Here is a 21,347-nt window from a genome sequence, read left to right on the forward strand (position 1 = left end):
GTATAGAGAGAAATATTCTGTTGACTTTCTGTCCGCAAGTAATTTTCTTCCCATCTGTTTCTGTTTATCCAGTTACCACACATCTGCATCCCCTGCCCCTTCTGCTTCTGGCCAGCACTCACCTCTGGACCTTTTGTTTCTTCCTTTAGTCATCGGCTTCTGAGCTGTCAGGCTCTCCTGACCATTCCTCTTCTTCCCCAGCTTCTCCAGTGTCCTGTCACTGACATCTTCCTTCCTTCCCCCAATGCTTTTTTGGGGGCACTTTTCTCCTTCCAAGTCTACTATCTCTCCAGAGCTCCTGTCCTCTCTCTTCATTAAGCTCCTGGTGGTTCCCTTTGCTCGCACAACCTATGCCTTGTTCCTCTTACCTCTAATCTCTTCTTTTGCTGTGTCTGGAGAGTGGGTTGGGGATTTTTTTTTTTTGCATGGAGTCACTGTGCCAAAGCACCTCCTGGCACACGGAGGAGATGGCTGGAGCACAAGCTCAGCTCAGCCCTTTGCCCTGGTCCACACTCTTTGCAAAGGGAACATTGGAGGTTGGCAGCCAACCTCTACCAAAACCTTTGCAAATCATATCACGTACAAACTGCAACTTTTCAGTATTTTATACCGTGATCCGTTATAATTTTAAGTGATAATGTATGAGATGGCAAAAGGCACATCTGTGGTATCAGAGCAGTGATGCTTCAAAGGGTCTGTCTCAAAGTGTGAAGGCTCTTGAGCTTCTCAAATACGTCTGTGAAAAATGTAACATGGGGGAAAACCAACATGTTTCTCCCTACCCTTATTCACAAACTTACTTTGCACTAAGCTGAGTATTTCTAGCTGATACATTCTTACACTTGCAAAATAAAATTCAGCCTGAGGCAGACATCCAGCATGGAAAATTTCAGCCCTAACTGCTAATGTGTGGTAAAGTTATAAGCAATAGAAAATGAGGTCTTAAAATGAGAAGTGTCAGGCAACTTTAACTATATGTAGTCCTACAAGATCGACTGGTGATAATCTCTTTTTTGACAGATTTCATCCAATTTGCAGATTCATTTTTACATGTACTGTATGAAAAAAGGGACAAAAAGGACTTTCGGACTTACAGATACCACCTTGTAAGTAATGAAAGCAGTGATCAACCATGCAGTCATTTTACCTTCTGCCAAACTTTAAAACTGTGCTGCAGAAAGTCCATAAAAAAATCGTAATATAGAATAAAGGCATTGATGCAGTGAAGTGGAGACCTGTTGACTTCGTGCCAGTTCTTCTCTCAGGCTCATAAATCTAAATGTAGGTTGCAGGTAAATGTTGAAGTGTAAAAATATTGCAGAAATTGTGACATAAAGCTTGCGTTACTTGCATAAACAAAAGCCTAGGCTAGCATACTGTTCAGATATGCATATCCAATAGAATTTTAGTCATAAATGCTGACTTCCCAGTAAATGCTGCAGAATTCTCTCTTGTTCCAGGTCTCCCCCTTGTGTAGGGTTGTGTTGATTCCCCCCCCCCCCCCCAGTTTATGAGCTAAAACTCTGTCCAGGTTATTTCTCCATATTATTTCTCCATATTGGAACTATGAATTTTGCTTTTTTGGAGCATCAAGAAGTGTTTTTAAGCGCAAGCTGGGTGAAGAGGTTTGGGGAGGTAGGTGGGGGCACAAGATTACCTTTAAGATAACATTTCTGGGAGGCCTCACCTACTGGGAGAGGGGCTGGGGAATCCTACATGCCCCAACATGACTGTTGGCCTGGAATGTTGTTTGGTGATTATATAGCAAGCTGCACTCCAGCAGGCTTGTTTGCAGGCTGCCTGCAGCTGGGCTTTGTTTTTCTTGTTGCCATTGTTTTTATGGTGGTTTTTTTTTGTTTGTTTTTGGGGTTTTTTTTTTAGGTGTTTTTGTTTGTTAGTTGTTGCTTTAAAGATTGCATGCCAAACCTGTTTGGCATGGTAATCACCTGTTCCCTAGACCAGATTATGACAGTATCTGCACGGCTTTTAACGTGTCTTTTAGTAGAGCCCTGCTGACAGCTCAACAGTTACATAAAATGCTGCCTTCCTGAAAATCACTTCCCAGCAATGTTGGTGCATGAGGAGCTAGGAGAATCCAGTTACTTTCTCTCTGGGATAGAATTTGTCATTTTTCAGAGTCATTCCTCCTGACTTACACAGTTCAGGGTAAAAAGTGTTTGTTTAGTCAGGTCTCTACCTGGGCAGGATAGCGTGGTTCTGTATGTTTGTGACAAAGACTTCAAAGACCTGTGTATGTGGATAACATGCTTTATGTTTAATAGTCCTGTTGTCTCATGGAAAATAAACTTTAGATGTGAATAACTCTTCCCAGTAGCAGCAATAACCTGAAATTTCAAGCAAAACGACCTCCATCTTTTGTGGAGCTCAGTTAGTCATAATTCATTCCTGGGAGGATTTCGCTGGTATGTAGCCTGATTTTTTTTTTTCCCTTAATCTTATTCTCTACATCAGGTCAAACTATTTGTGTACTCTTTATTCTTAAAACTAGGCACGTGCTTAAGTACCCAGGGCAAAAGGGCTTAAGGCACGTGACTGGAGACTTGAACTAGGCTGTTATCATTTCCCGTCTCTAATTATCAGAGAAGTTACAGGCAGGTAAAGGGCTACTCTAAATTTTCTTGGTAAATCACTCCCTCTGGCTTCTAATCATTTCCGTTCCAGTTCTCTGGACTTCTTCCAGTTTGTTTATATCTTCCAGTAATGAAGTGCCTGAACTGCATACAATATTCCAGGTGTGGCTGCAAAAGAAATGCATAGAGAGCACTGCCATGCCAACCTGCTCTGCTGTGTAATGCTCCTACAGAAAGAGCCAGAGGTGTTATTGGCACTTAGTTCTCCTCTGCTGCATTGCTTCTTCCATCCAGGTTATCTTCTTATTCCTAGGATTTTCTTTTGAGGTTGAAGCTTTCCAAATTCTGCTTTGTTATTTTGCTTTGTTGTTAACTCTTTTATTTTGGATTATCCCCTTGGTACATGCAGGAGCATTTTTCCAACTGCAGTTTTATTTCCTGTTTCCTGTCTTTGCTTCTGATTTCTCTACACCCTTTTGTATTATTTTTCTATCCACATGCTGACAACTCCTTTTATTCCTACTTCCAATGAAAAGATCAAAATAAGCAGTAGTCCCTCTGATACTCCAACAGGTGTCTTCCCAATGTGATAAATTGTGCATTTGTCAGTGGCTTATCCTTAGTAGGAAGTTGCTGTAGAAAGTCTTAGCGGCAGAATTGGTATAGGGTCTTTTCATCAAGTAAATTTTGCCAAATAATAACAATTAACTGGATTCTAGATTTCTTGCTTACTGTAAAACCATGTTTTTCAGATGAGGAACAGAAGGAGAGAGAAGTTAGCCGATGAGAAATGTAGTGAATAAAATGAACTCAGTGTTGTGCATCAGTGAATAATAAAATACATTTCCTGCAGGAGTGCATCTCCAACAGTATTTCTATATCTGTGTACTTCACCCTTTAAAATAAGTATTCCTGATCTGTTGGATGGCTCAGCATCTTCAGGGACCATTACTTTGGAAATAGGAGGGCTAAGGATGTTCCTAGAGGCAGGAGGAGTGTGCTGTGCCCAGGACAGAACTGCTGACCAGCAGTATTTTTTTTTTCAGCAAGGAAATAGTGGATTTTTTTACACTTACAGCCTAATCTCCCCTTTTACTTGGTGTAGACATCTATACTTGGATAATATAGAGGTAAAATACTGTCACTTCTATCCTGCAGTCTTCTATATGCGTTGTACCAGGTATAAATGGCTTTGTACTCTTGGACTACTTTCAGCTTTGCCTTGCCAAAAACACTACTGCAGAAGTGTGGACCTCCAAGAAAGTCCATGGGGATGATGATGTGCATCTTGTGGAGGTCAGAGAAGCATTATGGAGGTGTCCTCTGGTCATATGTTCTCCCCACCATGATCTACACTCCCCACTTTCCAGCTTTTCTGTTCTTCTGAAATTCCTGCCATCTGTGCTTCTACAGTATTTTGAGGTTTATTTTCTTAGCATTCATTGCCAAGTTGTAGAGCTCATAGGTAAGCTTAGAGGGGCTGTAATGGCAGAGCAAGTCAGGCTCCAGTTATCTCTTCATAGCATCTATCCCCATTGAAAAATCAGTTCATTTCCGCACTTCGTCTTGAGTTACAGCTACTTTAACTTTGGTTAAAAATGTCAGTTTCTCTCTTTGGAAAACCCCAAAACCCAACAATGACTCTTTCCACACAACTTCTTAATTATTTCTGCATGTGAGTTTTGGCTGTGCTCCAACTTTGAAATCATTATGCTGCTTCAGAGTGTAAATAAGTGGGACTGGATTAATAAATTGTATGAAACATGGTGCCACACTTCATTATAATGCACTTATCAAAGTGGAAAAACCTTTTAGTACATAAAGTGCATCTGCTTTTAATTTTCATTTTGATCTTTTCTTTGTGTTTTCAGACACGAGTGTACCTGTTCAGGGAGGCTTTTAATGCTGGTGCCTGGCAGTTTCAAAGTTACTTCTGAAGATGGCAAAACAGAGCTAAGAAATTTGGGCTGTGTTAGGAAGAGCATAGGACTGGATTATCCTCTCATAATTATAAATTGGGGTGCACTACATCACACTGAAATCTGTCATAAGTAGAAGGCAGACCAGGTTTTTGATGTTAGTGACCTTTTAAAATTTTCTTTTTCGTAATTCAAATTTTATTTATCACTTTTGACTTAAAAAATGTGTTTCAAACAAGTGAAATTTTGCCTTTAGTCACTGTCATTTTTCAAAGATAAACTAATTGCTTTTGATGCCAGGAGTGAAGCCCACTGTTTACAGAATATAAAAGTAGGTTGTCGACTGTGTGAAACTGAGGTTAAACTTGTTGCAATGGCTTAACACTGAAAGACCACCACCCTCAATCAGTCATTTGATCACTGGCCTCTCTTTCAGGTTTTAGACCTGCTCTCTGTTGCTGAAGGGATTGGGCTTTGGCAATGGCTAACTTCTGTCACTTTAATGGAAAAATTGCTGTATTTTCTGAAAGTTAACCCTGAGGATTTTTTGCTGTTTGTATGCTTCTTGAGCAGTGACATTTCAGTTCACGTGAGTTCGTATTAAATAGCTACTTGCAGGAAATTAAAATTAATTCAATCTGCTTAGTGCTACCAGAATTTTAATTATGAAAATTGAATTAGAACTGTACAAAAATCTGTGTTCAAACATGCCCCTTGTGAAGTTAAATGTGAGTAGACCGAAGAGTTTTGTATTTGTTTTTTCTTAAATGTATTTGATGCAAGAAGTGAGGATACATACCATGAAGGAGTAGCTGCCCTAATCTGGGGGTCTTTTGTTTTCACTGAGCAAAACAAATTCTGAAATACAAGTTATATCAGTTAGGCAGAATGATCTTTGAAAGTAGAATAGGGTAATTTGATTTATAGCTTGGTGATGTTGTATTTGTGTCCCAAGATGACTTTTTTCTGGGTGTCCTATGTCTATTTTTGTCAGTTTTGCTTTCAATGACCACCATCATTTGGGCTGAAATTCGGCGTATTTGTTTTAACCGAAATGTCCATTCCCCAGTAATGAAGGGAAGTCCTGATCCTTTTAAGATCACTTTGGCATATGAGTTATGAAAAATTTGTTATGCCTTAAAAGGTGACTTTTTTTATTTTTTTATTTTTTTTTCCTTTTTTAAACCCCAATGGTAACTTTGTAGGTGTTGAAAAAGCCAGATGCAGATTGAGTCATCCGTGGCTTTAGTTGTTCAAGACCTAGCATGATTCCATTGTGAAGGATCACTGCTTGATCTATTTTTCTGCCAAAGCAAATCGCAGCTCCTAGTGAAAAGGTGCACTAATGAAGGCATGAGTCTGGCACCCAGCACAATGGCTGTCACTGAAAGATAAGATTTGCTTTTGCCTTCGGGTCATGCTGATGCCATGGCCGGAGATGTTGAATCCAGCACACCTGAAAAAAGGGGTCATGGGGCTGTCACTTGCAAGATGATGTCCAGTAAAATTTGGGTTAATTAGATGAAGCTTTGATTCATCAGTAGTTTTGCTGCCATGTGATACTTTACTCAGAGTCTTGAGGTTGGATGAGTAAGCAAAGGGTGAAGTAGCTGTTTTCAGGGATGCAAAAGGGTTGCCCTGTCCTGTTCAGCTGTTTGTGAGGAAGGACTGTGGAATGAGGTGCCTGACAAGCCTGACCTGAATTGAGGGTGTGGAGAGAGCTGGGACTTCTCTGGGCTCTGCAGCCTGGAAATTCTGCACCAACTAACTACAGGGGCATTACTTGTAAAGATCCATTCATCCCTTCATTATAATCATCAATTCTTCTGCTGTCCCCTCATCCTCTTTCTTCTGTGTTCTTTCAGAATTACCTGGAATAACAGAGAGCTGAGGTTCCTGATAAAAAACAAATAAATTGAGAGGAAAAAAAAAAGGAAAATAGGTAGGCATATCCATCTTTCAAAGGGTAAAATAGACTTCTCTTTAAAAAGCCAGCAAACAAATGCAGAAGACTTTCTGAGTTCATTTTGGTGGATGTCTGATGCTACTTTGGCCAACATTTCTGTGTTGGGGATATTGAGAGATTCTGCTAAAAGGTTTTGCAATGGTATTCCTTGCAGCCTTTCAAATAAAATTATTACTGACCAGGGTTCCAGAGGAAAAGATTTGTCAATGTATCTGCTGACAATATTTTAAATTGTCACTATTATTTATAATAATATTCATCATTATGAATTTAGCATATTTCCAGTCTGAGCTGTAGTAAACTGTACATGAAAAATGCAAGAGAAAAATATGCTTTGAAGATAATGTGTCATTCACACAGAATAAAATTTATGATCTGCTGAGCATGCTAAATGCAAGAACACAACAGACTTGAACTTCAAAATGTTTGCAAAAACCAAAGGGTAGCTACTTAAAAAAAAGTTAACGGAACATTTTCACTAAGATCAAGAGTTGGGAAAAGTTTTACTTTGTGAAACAAGCTGCCTATTTTTTCTAGTAATATCTTATATAAATAGCATGCATCTCATTGAAGGAGTTTGCCCAGAATTGCGAATTATAAAATTGAGTTGCAAAACATGGAATTAGTGCTCTGTAGCTTCATTTTTTCTGTCTGTCCTGTGAAAACAGAACTTGTCTCTTAGTTTTCCTGTTCCATATTATTAAACAAAGACAGCTTGATACATGCCTGGATGTTATCACTAGGATGGTGTGACACACTAAGCTGTTTGAAATAGTGAATAGTGCCAACAAGTTTCAGCCCCATATACATTTATGAATACAAATGTTTTTACAGAGGTGAACATTTTCAGTAGAGTATTTACTGAAGGAGTGTGGCTTAAGGAGCCATACAGTCAGCTAGAAATCCTTACATTACCAATTAGTGCTCCATATTCCAGAATACATCAATGCACACTCTTAAACATTCCCTTCAATGAACTTGATATAAATCTTACACAGTGTTTTTGAAATCCAGTTGTAACAGTTGTGGAGCAGGATATACTACATCATGTAAGTAAATGTAGCAGAGCAGTTCACCACATTTATCAGCAAAAATGGAAGGTGTTTCAGTTGCAGTTCAAGATTTTTGCATGATGCTTGTTTAAAAAATCTTTCCAGTCCTTCTAGGCCATTTCTTGCACATTGAAATTTTCCACTAAAGTGCATTGAAATTTGTAGTATGTCAAGAATGCCTTATCAGATTTTTAGCATGGGAAAGCAGAAGTAAGCACCGTGCATACAATGTGATCTCTTATAAATCTGTTCTATATGCCGTTCTGCAGTTAACAGCATCTAGAGACTTCAAAATTAGTCTTCGGTTAAAATTTAAACCAAAATGAAAATTTGGAAACTTGCTGTGAAAGAAAATACTGTAAAATATTAGATGTGTGATTCTGTCAAAACAGCCTCTAAAGCCCTAATTCTCACTCTTTATATTGCTGTATCCATTATAATCTAAAATCAAAAGCAGTTGAACTGAAAACCAGTTTCAAAACAGAAACAAAATGATTTATCTCAATAACAGGATTCTTTCAGTGTCTGTAGGTATTTCTCCTTGGTTTTCCTCCTGAACAGATTTCCAGTGCTGTGTGGTTTCACCAAACCGGAAATGCTTTGCGAAGATCACACACTTTTCTTACTCCTTTTCTGTGCTATCTGGTATCATTCAGCATTTCTTTGACCACATGTAAAGGCAGTTACTGTGTAGTTATATGGCCATCTTTAGAATTCCAACACACTGAACCAAAAGCTTTCTGAGTTCGTCTGGATTTCAGGAGGCCCGAGCTCTGCTCTGTGACTCACTGTTGATGTGGCTCTTTGGTATAAGCTCTGCCTCCTGTGGAGATGACAGGGAGCCCTGGGAGTGGTTTCAGAACCAGTTTGGGGCATATCTTGCGTTGGAGGCTCTGTCCCTCTGGATTATGGCATAGCTGGCGCACCAGGCACAGGCTTGGAGAAGCTTTCAAAATTCTGCAGCAGATTTTAAGCACAGCAGCAGAAAATGTGCGCGTGTACCTCAAATACAAGATATGTATATTTTCTTGCTCACTTGTCTCACTGTTAATAGGTTTCAACCCTGCTGGATGGTTTCTCCTGTAGAAAATAGTAACCTCTTTTGGGCTGCATCCCATGCTCCCTTGCCAAATTTCCTCTCTCTCCTTGATCCCTCTCATTGGTGCCCTTTCGGTCTGCTTAAAATAGTGAGTGAGAAACATTTTTATAACTTCTCGTCTCCTTTGCCAGGATCACCAGACTGTACCAATTGTTTTTCTTAACCTGATCTCAGCCCACATGTGAAAGCAAAATTCCTGGGAACAGTGAAGGAGCAGGAGACGGTCTCCATGTTGAAATCGGCAGAGCATTGGAGTCAGTGTTCTTAAATGTGGATAGGGAACGCATAACAGTATGGCAATTTAAAAACATTCACATATAAAGCATGAAAGAGCACAGCCCTCCCTGCTCCTCTTCCAGAAATAAAGGGAATCGGCTTTGTATCTGTAGTCACAGTTGGAGGAAGTGCTGCTAGTTCATCTCTGCCTTCAAACTTGGCTTTCTGGAGGAAACAAATGCAATAGTTAATGTGCAGAGCATTAAGTCATTGTTCATGACTTAATCACTGCCTAAGGACAACCTGCAGCTCTTTCTCTGGGATACTGAGTAAGAATCAGTAGCATATTTCAGATTAGAGGGAGGAAGAAGATCGGGTGATCACAGGCCAACACACTGGCTTTGAGAATGTTCTTGTCAACACTGTTTAATTATAACATGTTATAATTAAATAGCAGTTAAACACAAGGTTTAAAATACATAGAAAATATAGAAAAACACTGTGTTGAGGAAGTTTGTTGATTATCCTCACTATTTGAGCACCAACTGACGTGCCTATGCTTTTAAAGGAGCCCTAGCTGGGTTTTGTAGACCCTACAGATAATGATGCTGTTGAGATTATGTTTTTATCCATGTGCCAGGTAGTTTTAATACACTTTGCTTGGGTGTATGAAATGAGCTGTAGCCACACCTTTGACTTCAGTGTAAATGTGCCCTGTGAAATAACCAGTTACACTCTGAATGAAGGAAATAATACATTGATAAATCAGAAGACTGAAGAAAAAGTTGTGGGACAGGGGAGGGGTAAAAGACCGAAGATGAAAGTGGATAAAGGAGAAGGTTAGCAAATAAAATTTACTGAAAGAAAGAAGGGGGGGTAGAAAGTAAGAAGATATAAAAAAATACTGTAAAAATGGTAGATTAATCCAGTAATATAAAAAGGCAGAGAAACTGAAAGATGGCGAGGGATCTAGAAGCAGCAGAAGGTAATTGGGGATGATAAGCAAGTAGGAAATATCCCAGATGAGGTGAATATTTTGCCAAAATCAAAACAAATTTTAATTAAGTCTGTAATTTATCATGAAGGAAGGAAAGCTCTAAATTCTTGCTTCAGAGAAGGATTTAGACTATACCTGTGTTATAGGCACACTCTTTAATAATGTTAATAGATTGATATTGTCTTGAGCAATTAGCAAATAGTCTTTGTCTGCATCCAAAAATCACGTTACCTGGGAACAATACAGTCAGAAGAGTAAAGCTGTTCAGTAATAAGGGAGATAAACCCCGAAGTCAGACTGAATTTTGGGAAACCCTGAGGTTCAATATCTAAATGCAAACACCAAGCATTTGTTATACGAAATGAAAGGGCAATATTTGTATCCAAGTTCTGTCCCTTGTCTGTGGCATTTATAAGGTTATTCTGCATCACACACAAATCTCAGCATGCGGAACTGAGTTTATTAGTTTACCGTGGTCAGACTGGACTGGTTTAAACAGAGCTGAGGAAGTTAATTATCAAATGTCTCAGGTGGGTCTAGCAATAAGTAACTAGCTATGGAGAGAGGGACTGGCAGTGGCTTAAGCCTTTGGAGCTGCGGCAGGGGGACGGGTCCCGCCATTGCATGTGGATGGCCGGCTGGGAGGGACTGCCCTAATCTGTTTCCCAGGTTGTTCGAACCAGTTCAAGAGCAGTAAAACAAGGTTATGTAATTGACATGTGATGTAGCCTAAAATAGTGACTGCAAACATAGGCTGCTGTTGCTGGGCAGTTGTCAACTGCTAAAAAAAAAAAAAAAAGCCTTCAACTGTCTAACAAACGGACCTTTTAAATGAAAATGCAGTTTTGATTTCCATTGAATGGAGGGTATTTTCCTTTTTCTTAAACTGTGAGAAATAGAGGCTCTGTGAAAGCTGAAACTTGGAAAGAGATTCATCATCGCCCTTACTGTGCCAGTTTACTTGCAAGTACCTACCCACTGCAGATGGTGAAATAGAAACCTCAGGTATATGCAGTTTGTTTCTTGATAGTGTTGATACAACTGTCAAACAGAAAATCCTTTTCTGTATGTGGAGAATCATTGTGACAATCTCAGCAGTAATTTTGTTTACATGCTGGCCATTAAAAGGTAGAAATAGTTTATTTTTATCAATTAAAAGAGCTTATCTGGATTGCAGAGACATCGGTTTCACAAAATCTGTGAATGTTTCAGAGCTGGATGAAAGAAACGGATCACATAGCTCAGTGAGCATAAAGGAGATGTTAGGATGTACAGATTATCTGATTTCTTGCTGTAGGAAGCAAAGCCCTTCATTAGGGCTGTATCAGAAAGCAGAAAAAAACTGGTGTTCTCTTTTCTGACCAGATACTCTTGAGGTGAGAGGCCTCCTTTGGAAAATCCTGATGATTTTCTGCAGCCTTTCTTTGCCTTTCCTTCAGCAGGGAAGGTCTGTAAGACAGGTCAGAAGGGTTGCAGGGGCTGGGTTTATTCAGTCTGACAGTCTGTTGTGTAAAGGGAAGGGACAGAGTTGAGCAGTAAGTAACATTTATGGAATTGAGGGAAATTTAGTGTAGAATTACAGACATTCAACCCACATTTTCCCCCTGACCCCATTCAGTAATGTTATCAAGAGTAACTTCAGTAAATTTGTTGGTTATAGATTAGCCACCAAATATAGAATAATAGTTTTGCTGGTAAAAACTGATAGAAGCAGTGGGAGGATCTGTAGAGGCGGTCTGGGCACTAAGGTAGTAGTGTTAACACCTATATGTGCCTATTCAAACAGGTGTCAGTAGGTACTCCAAGCTGTAAGACTTTTGCACTTACCATTGTTATGGAGATAATCTTCCCACATGGGAAGTACAGTGAAATCTAAGCCCTTATTTCAGTCCAGAATCTGCAAAAGGCCAGGTTGGGTGGGGATTTGAGCAACCTGGTCTAGTGGAAAGTGTCCCTGCCTGTGGCAGGGTTTTGGAACTAGGTGATCATTAAGGTTCCTTCCAACCCAAACCATTCTATGAGTCTATGAAAAGGATCCAACCTCTGACGTGCAGATCTGCAAGTCAGGGCTGGAGGTGGCTTTCAGCTCCTCTCTCTGCGCACCCTGCAAGAAGGCTTGGCTGTTCTGACAGCCTGCAGGGAGAAGACAACTTTGTCTGCAATTTCATGAGTCAAAGTAATAATTCTCATTTTGGAGGAATAAGGAAAGTTTGGTCATTCTACATGCATTCTGATGTGCTTCACTGCAATGCTATTTTAAATGTTGAGGTTTTTTCAAACTACTTCTGCTTTCTTTGGTCCTTAGCTGTGCTGCCACTCCTGTTTTCTCACTTTCCTGTCTGTTTGCAAGGCCTCATGAATCATGTCTGTGTCTCAGGACCCAAAGCCTGCTCTAAGACGTCATACCTGGAGTGGCTTTTGGACTTTTCCCCTTACCCTCCCCAGGGGGTGCTGCAGAGGGCGTGTAGTTCTAGCAGAGAGAAAAAAGAGAGCTGGCTTCCCAGGTAGAAGCAGGAGAGAACATGGAAGGCAGCAGTGCTGCAGGAGAGGGGCTGGGCATTAGTGGCACACAAGCGAGCATGAGTCAACAACCTAATGCCATTGCCAAAAGCTAGATTTGGTCCAGGATTGCATTAGTAGGGTTGTTGTGTGCAAGATGCAGGAAGTAACCATTTTATTGTCCTTAGTGATAGTGAAACTCAGCAAGAAAAATGCACCCAGTTTTGGGCACTCTGTTTTATGAAAGAAGCTGGAGGAGAAAAAGAGGAATGACAACAGATTTCGGAAACACGACCTTTGAGGAGAGATTGAGAGAACTGGATTTGTTTAGTCTAGCAAAGAGATGGGGAACATAAATCTTTTGATAGGCATGAGATTGCTGTAAGAAGGTGGCAGTCTATTACTCTGTATGTCTTAGATTGTTAACGTCTCTTTCAGTTGCAGAATATTCCTATTTGGGTTAAATGCAAGGGGAAAAAATCACAGCTTCAAGGCTGTGTAATCACTAGCCTGATCACAAGGCTTATGAGGAAGTTGGAGAATACCTTTCCTCAGAAGGTTTTGAGACAAACTTAGAGAAAGGGGCAAAAATAAACCCAACCCAAACCTGCCTGAATTGTTAGGCTGGTCTTATCACGCTTTCATGAGTGGGCTTGAATTAAACAGTCTTTGGGTGCTCTTCCAGCACTACACTACTTCTTTTCCTTACAAAATTTAACATTTTAACAAGAGAGCAGAGATGTAGAAGACTCATCAATGATTTGCGGTTCCTGACTTAGACTTTAAAAAACTGGGGAAAAAAGATAATTTTTTAGGAGGAAGATAAGACATGGAATATTTCAGAAATTTCTGTAATTTTCTAATTTTGCCTTAGACAGTAACAAAAATATTACTGATAAGAAATATCTACACCCCATTCCTACCGCAGCCTTACATGGCTGGAAGTGTCACGGCCCCTCGAAGAGTGCATCAACACTCTGCACACAGACAAAAAGCTCATCTTAGCAAGTCAGTTTTTGGAACCAGTGCCTCAGTCATTGTGCTGGAGTTTTAAACTGGGGAAAAGCACAGCTTCTGCTGCAGCCTCACTTTGGCAGCAATTCATAGACCAAATAAGAACAGCTTTTTTTCCCTCCTTCCTTCACTGCTGAATTTGGCTTGTTCAAGAAAATGTAGGAAGAGGGAAGACTGAACTTTATGAATGCTTCGTTTTTGTTTTCTTTTGTAAGCCTGTGAAAGCAGGGAATTAAAGAGTCTTTGCAGGTGAGAGAGTTGGAAATATTAAAGTGGGTTTGTGCATGTGTTTGGATGTGTCATTCTGTGGTGTGTAGTGACACAATAACCTGGAAAGTGCAAACCCAAATATATCTCTAGCTTTACTATGAATAGGACATATCTCTGTTTCTTCTTAGTGTGTAACTGTGCAGTACCTGTTAATTATTTATTTTGAACAGGAAATTTTTCTGGCATCTTTTGTAACTCTGTATTTTAGATGGAACAGGAATTAGCTCATAAAAGTGCACTTAATGGTGCCATATGTAAAAATTACTTTCATCTTAATGCTTTTAGCACATGGGTGATGAGAATTCGATAGCTACTCTGTCACTTTCCAGCCCACTTGTGAATGATTAAACTGGATAAAAAACCCCCAACTGTATTAAGCTAAGCACAAACTACACAAGCAGATCAATACATATCTTGAAAGAGTTGGAGATCTTGCACCACAAAAACATCAGCCTCTTTGCAGGATGGTCTTGCACTTCTTGAGATCCTGAAGAGCCTTGGAGGTCTTGAGAGTTGCATCAGTTTCAGATGTGTAGGTTTTTGTTTTGATTCTGAAGTTTGATGATCATGACTGGGGCTCACAATACACAGATGGAACATAGTGATTCATTACGACTCTCTTTGCTCTACTAGCTTACTTTATCAAACTGGTTTTATTTTAAATGTATCATATTTGATTGCATGAAAATCTGAAGCCATTTTTTTCATTATAGATGATAAGCATTTTAACTGAAAAACTGTTAATTATTATTTCATAGCTGTATTCTACATAGAGGGTTTTCCTGAATGCTGATCTCTTCCTCTTTTTAAGGGTTTTCAAGTTACATCCATTAATGTAAGTCTTAAAATGACTGTGGTTATTTAATTTTTTTTAGAAATAAATAAATAAATAAATAAATAAAAATACAAGAAGACATTTGCTTTTTTTTGAAAGATTTTCGCCTTGCCTACTAGAAAAGCTCCTTAGAGATTTTGTACCATACATTACTATTCAGAGTTGATTCAAATTCAGTATGATTCAAAAATTGGTCAACCATTACTAAGTTAATGTTTTCTGAAATCATTTGGCCTAGTAGATAGGCTAGGAAGTAATAATTGCAGGCTACCTAAGCCGTTTGAAGGGTGAGTTAGGGAAGTATTCTGCTATTGTGGGAACATTTCTTATGAAGTCACAGTACGACAGTGATTGAAACAAAAACGTTTGCACAATTCTTAAGAATGTGACCCCAGCAATTATCCTGGAGTACGTAAATGTTAACCTCTTTTTATTAAACCCTTTAGCTTTTGAAACCAGTAGTGAAAAATGTTGACTTAACAGGTGTACAGTTTCGAAGAGCAAACTGCCTTCAGGGTAATTCTGCAATGGGGTTCATTTTGCAGCATTAGAGCTGACTTGTCATATTAATAGCCTGCACCCGCCTGTGGCAGCCTAAAAATGGTATTGCGGTACTCTGTGATGCACAAAGGACATTGTATGAGCACTGAGCAGTTGTACTAGCATTCCTAGCAGAAAAATAATCATTTTTCCCCTCTCCCCACAAAAAATGCTAGACTAGTATTTTAAGGATATGTAAACCATCTTTATATATATATATATATATATATATATATATATATATATATACCATATATCATTAAACACTTTTGTTTTCTACTCTGATTTTACTATCATGCTGTCTGCGTGAAATTTCTTTAGATGTGCTCAGTTCAGTACGGAGTAAAATTATAAATAGGAATCAAGTTGACTTTTCTCTTGAGTATCTGGTTTTTGTATTGATCACATCATAAACTAAATGTGTGTTAGCAAATCATTTGGTGATTAGCTGAAAATTTAATCTTTTTCTTGTTTAGCAGGCATACTAAAAGACCAGCTGATAGATACTGGTGCCATCACTGTATTGTACAGTTTGATTTTGTACCTGGCGTATCTTCATGAGCTCATATTCATGAATTATTTTGTGTAGGTTTTGTTGTTTTGCATCTGTGTCACAGTGCTAGGTAAGGTCTCTTAATAAAAACCCTTATTCGCCTGTCTGCTTGTTTAAACATCTAAATCATTACCTGAATGATAATACCTTTGTGGTACTACAGTAACACTTCTCTCACTCAAGTAAGATAGATTCTCTTTGTACGAGACACTCAGTGAAGACATGCAAGAAACAGCGTAAACTTCAGTTCACTGTCTAAATAGGTAACATTGGGTGAGGGTGAACGGAAGTCAGATGCAGAGATAGAAAATTACTGATCTGAAGTTTGAAGGCAAATTCCTGAAAGACCTCAAAACAAAAGCCAGGTCTTCTGTGCTGAATGAATATTCTTTGTCCTTTCCTGAGAAGACGTGTTTGTTGTGGAAAATATTTTGGCAAACATATGTTATACCTCTTGTCCTTCAGCAGCTCCGTCCCCTTATGGAGGCTGCATGTTTGCTCTCGCTCCCTGCGTGCATCGGCCTCCTGTGTATTTCAAGTGCAGTTCTGCTTCTGAGCCATGCCTGAGCTTCCCCTCCGCACCTACAGCTGGTCCTTTCTTTGGTCATAGGCATCAATTTTAACATTATTGGTGCAGCTCTTGTGTTTCAGCACATCTTGCCTGCTCCCTTCGTGACATGCTTAGGAGTCTCTCTGCTTAGGTGCTGGCTGATGTTACTGCATTTGCAATGAGAATTGCTGTTTTTCCTCTACCTTGCGTTTCAGACATCTTTGTTACAAACTGGTGTTTAGTAAATAGTTTCTTACCTTATATCTAAAATGCCTGTCCCTGAGGCTCAGTAGTTCTTACAGCACCTGATATGTAAGTCTGCAGTATGCTGTTGTATTTTACACAGAATTGTTTTTTGAACTTTGCATGCTGGCAAATCCTGCAGCTTGATTTAGAGTTTGCTGTATTTCTGTGTCCTCTCATTTCACCCTTCTTCTAGAAACCCTCTGCATTGCTTTTGATTGCATCTACTGCAAACCATTTGTTCTGGCTGCCCCAGATCCCTGTGTGCCACCTCTGGAAAGAGGCAGCTAAAATAATCTTCTTTCATGCTGCACCAGCCCTTCATGGTTGCTTTTATTCTTCTACCTCAAATTCAAGCACCTGACTTTGAAAAGTCCATGTGGTGGTCCCCTCATCTGATACGCTGCATCTGTTTGCTGTACCTATGTTCCTCCCACAGAGCAAAACGTCTTTTGAGTCTCTGAGTTGTTAAATGCCAGCCTATTTCTCTGGTTGCCATGTATTTCCCTTCTACTAAATGTTGTGCGTTAAATACCTGCTGTCTCCTCAGAAGTGCTTTTGTGGGGCTTTACAGGACTAAGATAATACGGTTGTGATTTATGCCTGTTTTGATAAACCCTTCAGAAACCTTATGCTATATAGAAAGTAACCAGTAAACTCAGAAATCAGACACCTAGTGAACTGGTTGAAGGGAATGGAGCGTATTGGGAAAGTTAACCTCTGCTTTGTCTTTCTCCTTTAGCTTATTAAATTCTTTAGCACGAGAATGGCCCCAGAACTAAGACTTGTCAGCCTGCTTTGTCATACAGCATGCGTAAGATTTGAGAAAGCTCAAACAAATAGTTTGTTTTTTTGCAAGAAGAAAAATCCCAGTCTTGCCTAGAAAAAAAGTAATGAGATCTCTCTCATAAATGACACATCAAAACTCTTTCCTAAATTACACAGAAGAGATGCTCATAGTAAGGCCCATGACAAGTCCCCAAGATTACTGGGAAGGCTAAAGAATGGGATTGGGAATGTCTGCATTGATAAGAAGCTCAAAATTACTGAAAAACAATAGAGAAGAACAAATGGGAATTATGTAAATAAATCCTCTAATAATGTGTTTTGGTTTTGGTTCATTCAGGACAGCACAATTACCTGTGTGCGGGAAGGAATGACTGCATAATTGATAAGATCCGAAGGAAGAACTGCCCAGCCTGTCGATTACAGAAATGTCTGCAAGCTGGAATGAATTTAGGAGGTAAGCAGAATATTAATAGTTTGGTCTCCTAATTTGATTAGGCAAAAACATAGGAAATGTGCAGCCTTTTTATAGTTCTGGCAGCTGCATAATCTCAAAAGTTTAACATGGAATTATCCTGAAGTGCTTAATAGCTAATAAGCTCTATTGTCATTCTAAATCAAGTTTTGGAGACACGTATTTTACAGCTCAGAAAAAAGAAAAGTGAGTGTTTTATGATGATGGTAATTTTAGTGGAATTTCATATAGATAAAAGTATTATGGTTTCAAGTATCACATGTTTGTATTGTGGTTACAAGTATCGCTTTTTATGACAAGCATTCTCTTAAATGCAGGGAAAGATTTTACACCATCATGAAAGCAAATCAGCGTGTAGTGAACCTCTCCACTTTTTTTGTTGCTTGTTCAACATTTATATTGGATTATTTCTGCAACTGTATGGATATGTGGTTTAGATAATATTACTCCACTGTGCGTATGCTACCAACAAAAAGACAAAACCTTTCCTTAATAACTGTCAACAGTATTTTGAAAAGAGTATGATAGCAAAACTTACAATAGGGTTTTTTTCTGTTCTTTCAATTCTTCAATTGCAATGTCTGCACAATTCTGGCTGTGCTTCAGTGGGCGTCTTGTTTCAAGTTACCACCTGAGTAAATTGTATTACAAATCACTTTTTTCCCCACTACTTTTAGGTTTATTGTGTTGTCTGTGAACGGGGCTTTGGATACTTCTGCAGGTCCTTTCCCTGATGCACAGAGTGGCCCTTCCCTTATAGAGTGTTTTCACTGTTCCAGAAAATTATAGCATGGTCACATTAATCCCTCCAAATCATTTCCCAATTCGCTTTTTATCCTCCTGGACCTATTCTCTGCTAGTAGCTTAGTTTAGTTCTATAGACAGATTTAGCTGCGTGTCTTTCATAGGTTATATGCAAAATCCTAGTTCCTGCCTTCTGCCTGGTACCTTTTTCTAACTCCCAGATGTCTTTTTCTGTCTTGTCTCCTGGCAGAAATACTCAAGCAAAGAACTTCTTACTTTTTTGGGGATGTTAGCCCTGTTAACACCTCTTTCAACTCTTTTCCCTTCAAGTTGCCTTCTAGGCCCCTTGTTTCTGCTTCCCAAAAGAAAATGGGGCCAGACTGTGGCATGCTGGGTGCTGACAGTTTTCCCTTGATTTTGATCTGTGCTATTGATACCAGCAAGGAAAGCAGAACAGCACCTTTGTTTGATGAAGTGGGAGCTCCGTGGTACTAGCTCATTCTTTCCAAAAAAAAAGATGCCGAAAATGCATGTGGAGCAGGAAACCCAGATCCCCGGGGTATTGGAAATCTTGCTGCAGCCCTCCAGCAGCTGGTGCAGGGCATCCTCCGTTGCTGTGCCCTTCTAGATGGCATGTGTGCTTAGCACTGCATCAGAATACAGGGCTGCAATCTGACTTGATAACCTTTTGAAACAGCAACGTGTGACACTTTACAATGTCATGAGTTCATCACTGCGATTTCCTAGTGTGTTTGAAAGGATGTGTTCACACAGTGTCGTCTGCAATGAAAAACAAGGGAGGGGTAAACTTTCCTTGAGAGGGGTTGTTTTTTTCTCATTCAGACACATTGGCTGGAAATCTTTAAATGAGGAATGCATTGAAAATCTTCCCCTATGTTGGAGCTTGGTAGTCTGCTGGAAATTGTAATTAGCGATCTGCATTTAATGACCTAGAAGGCCAAGTCTGCCTCCACAGTGTACAGCTGGCGTGTGGTTGAGCTTTGCTGTTTATCTGTTTTGGTGGTTTTCTTCATGTAGGGGAACTGAAGTGAAATTCTCATTCCTGATTTGACCCATTTATGACACATAAATGAACTAAAATTACATAGAAAGGTCTTTCCATCACAGCAGTGAGTGAGAGAGTGTGGATATGGCGCTGTCTGGATGTTAATGCAATGTAGTACCCTCTGCATGGTCCAGGAGGCAGCAGCTAGGTTGGAGGCAGAGAGGACAGCTGCCTGAGAGAGGTAAAGCGCGTGCTCCTTGGAAACAGAGTTACTGTGTAGAGGGCTCTGAGGCTTGGTAAATTATGTTAACCCACCTTTCAGCCTTTGACCCTGTCCAGGTCTGGCAAAAAATGTTGGTAGAAAGGCCATTTGCTGCTTAGGCGTTTCTTCTTACCCGGCTCTGAGAATCATGGAATCATAGACTGGTTTGGGTTGGAAAGGACCTCTGCTGTGGGCAGAAATACCTCCCACTGGACCAGGTTGCTCAAAACCCCACCCAGCCTGGCCTGAGTTTTGCATCGGGCATCTCCAGAGGAGCAGCACAGCATCTCAGGCTTAATTTTGGGAAATTCTGTGTGCTGTTGCAGGGGAGTTCTGATAGGACGGAGATAATCACAAAAAAGGAGGTGGAAATGGGAAGAAGAAAGATTAATGAGTATTTGAAACCAGTAATTTTCTCTTCAAACAAATTTCCAAGGTTTAGTATAACATTTTTTCATAATTAGCTCAAAGAGACTGAGTATGTTCATATTATTATGAAGATGCATTGGAGCTTATAGCTTCATTTGGTCAGCCAAGTTTTGCAAAGAATATGCGCTAATAAAAATAGACTTTTAACTGTTTATAATTTGAACTTATGGGCAAAATGTGCAAGTGTTGTGCTAGGCAGTGTGATCGGTGTGGAGCTGGAGGAAAATGAATTTATAAGCAGTGTAGTTCAAGTCCTGTTTGCAGCACAGCCCTTTCTGCAGCTGAGTCACACTGCACAGTGCTGTGCTCTTTGTGCACCAGATCTAAGTTGAGCTCTCACCCTCCAAATGAAAGCGGAGGTAAACACAAAACCCAGACTGTATCAGAGATGCCAATGTGTTTGGCTCCTGAGAAGCAGAGTAAGATGATATGCAAAAGGGTCACAAGAATAGCTCAGGCCTGAATTGCGTGCAGGTTCCTGAAGCCGTGGGCACTTCTCTTCCACTTGTACATAATTATAATGTTTTATCCTCTTATTAAAAACTAAATAAATAAATAAAATCCCAAGTTGATGTAGGAGAAATGTTGCCTTGGGGAACAAGGACCTTGACTTTTCTTTTGCAGCTTTCCCTGTCTTCAGATAGGGACCTCAGGCTGCCGACCTGCTCCTCCTGCTTACTGCCATGGGGGGTTATAAAGCAAATTGTTAATTTGAAAGTTTGTGATTGTCCTCTTGTTGTTATTGAAGAGATTAACCTGTGTAGTGGCAAACTGGAAATCAGAAAGAGAGTTTCCCTATTTCCTGCAGCACATTTTTGCACGATCTCCGATTAATCCACTGAACTCTTTTCTTTGGTTTTTGTTGTTGGTTGGGGTTTTTGTTTTTTTTTTTCCCTTTTGATTAGATTCTTTGTCAATATGTTCTTTCTTTTGTTTGCTGTGTGAAAGTGTCACAGGTCGTTTTGATGGCATATCTCCTGCTTCCCGGCATGATGACAGTTGTTTTCCTAAAAAAAACAAACAAAAAAAATAAATTAATATTTTGATGTGTGGCAGCATGCTATGCTTTAAGCACCTTTTATAAATATGTGTAGTTCAGCGATACAAAATACATCTTTTCATGAATGCTCAACCAAATTAATTTGGCAGTTTTATTGTTTACCTCCTTGTTTTGTTTGCTGAAAAATTGGAGCATTTTCCAAGCTCTTAGATCCTCTAATAATCTTTAGAAAATTATTCATCAAGGCAGCAAATAATTTACCTAATTATGTTTTTTTTCTCAATTTTTGTTTTGATTTTCT

General features: G+C 39.5%; 1 protein-coding gene across 2 annotated transcripts in view; it reads left to right on the forward strand.

Annotated features, from left to right (window-relative positions):
• NR3C2 (nuclear receptor subfamily 3 group C member 2) overlaps nt 1-21,347 on the forward strand; it is a 204,197-nt gene that overhangs the window by 132,931 nt on the left and 49,919 nt on the right. For both annotated transcript variants that reach the window (XM_062602764.1, XM_062602763.1), the window contains one exon: nt 17,471-17,587. In XM_062602764.1, the coding sequence (XP_062458748.1) occupies nt 17,471-17,587 (117 nt within the window). The remainder of the gene's footprint in view (nt 1-17,470; nt 17,588-21,347) is intronic.

This window comes from Pezoporus occidentalis, unplaced genomic scaffold (assembly GCF_034315485.1).
Source record: "Pezoporus occidentalis ecotype Australia unplaced genomic scaffold, CSIRO_AGI_Poc_V1 ctg79, whole genome shotgun sequence".
Lineage (NCBI taxonomy): Eukaryota > Metazoa > Chordata > Aves > Psittaciformes > Psittacidae > Pezoporus > Pezoporus occidentalis.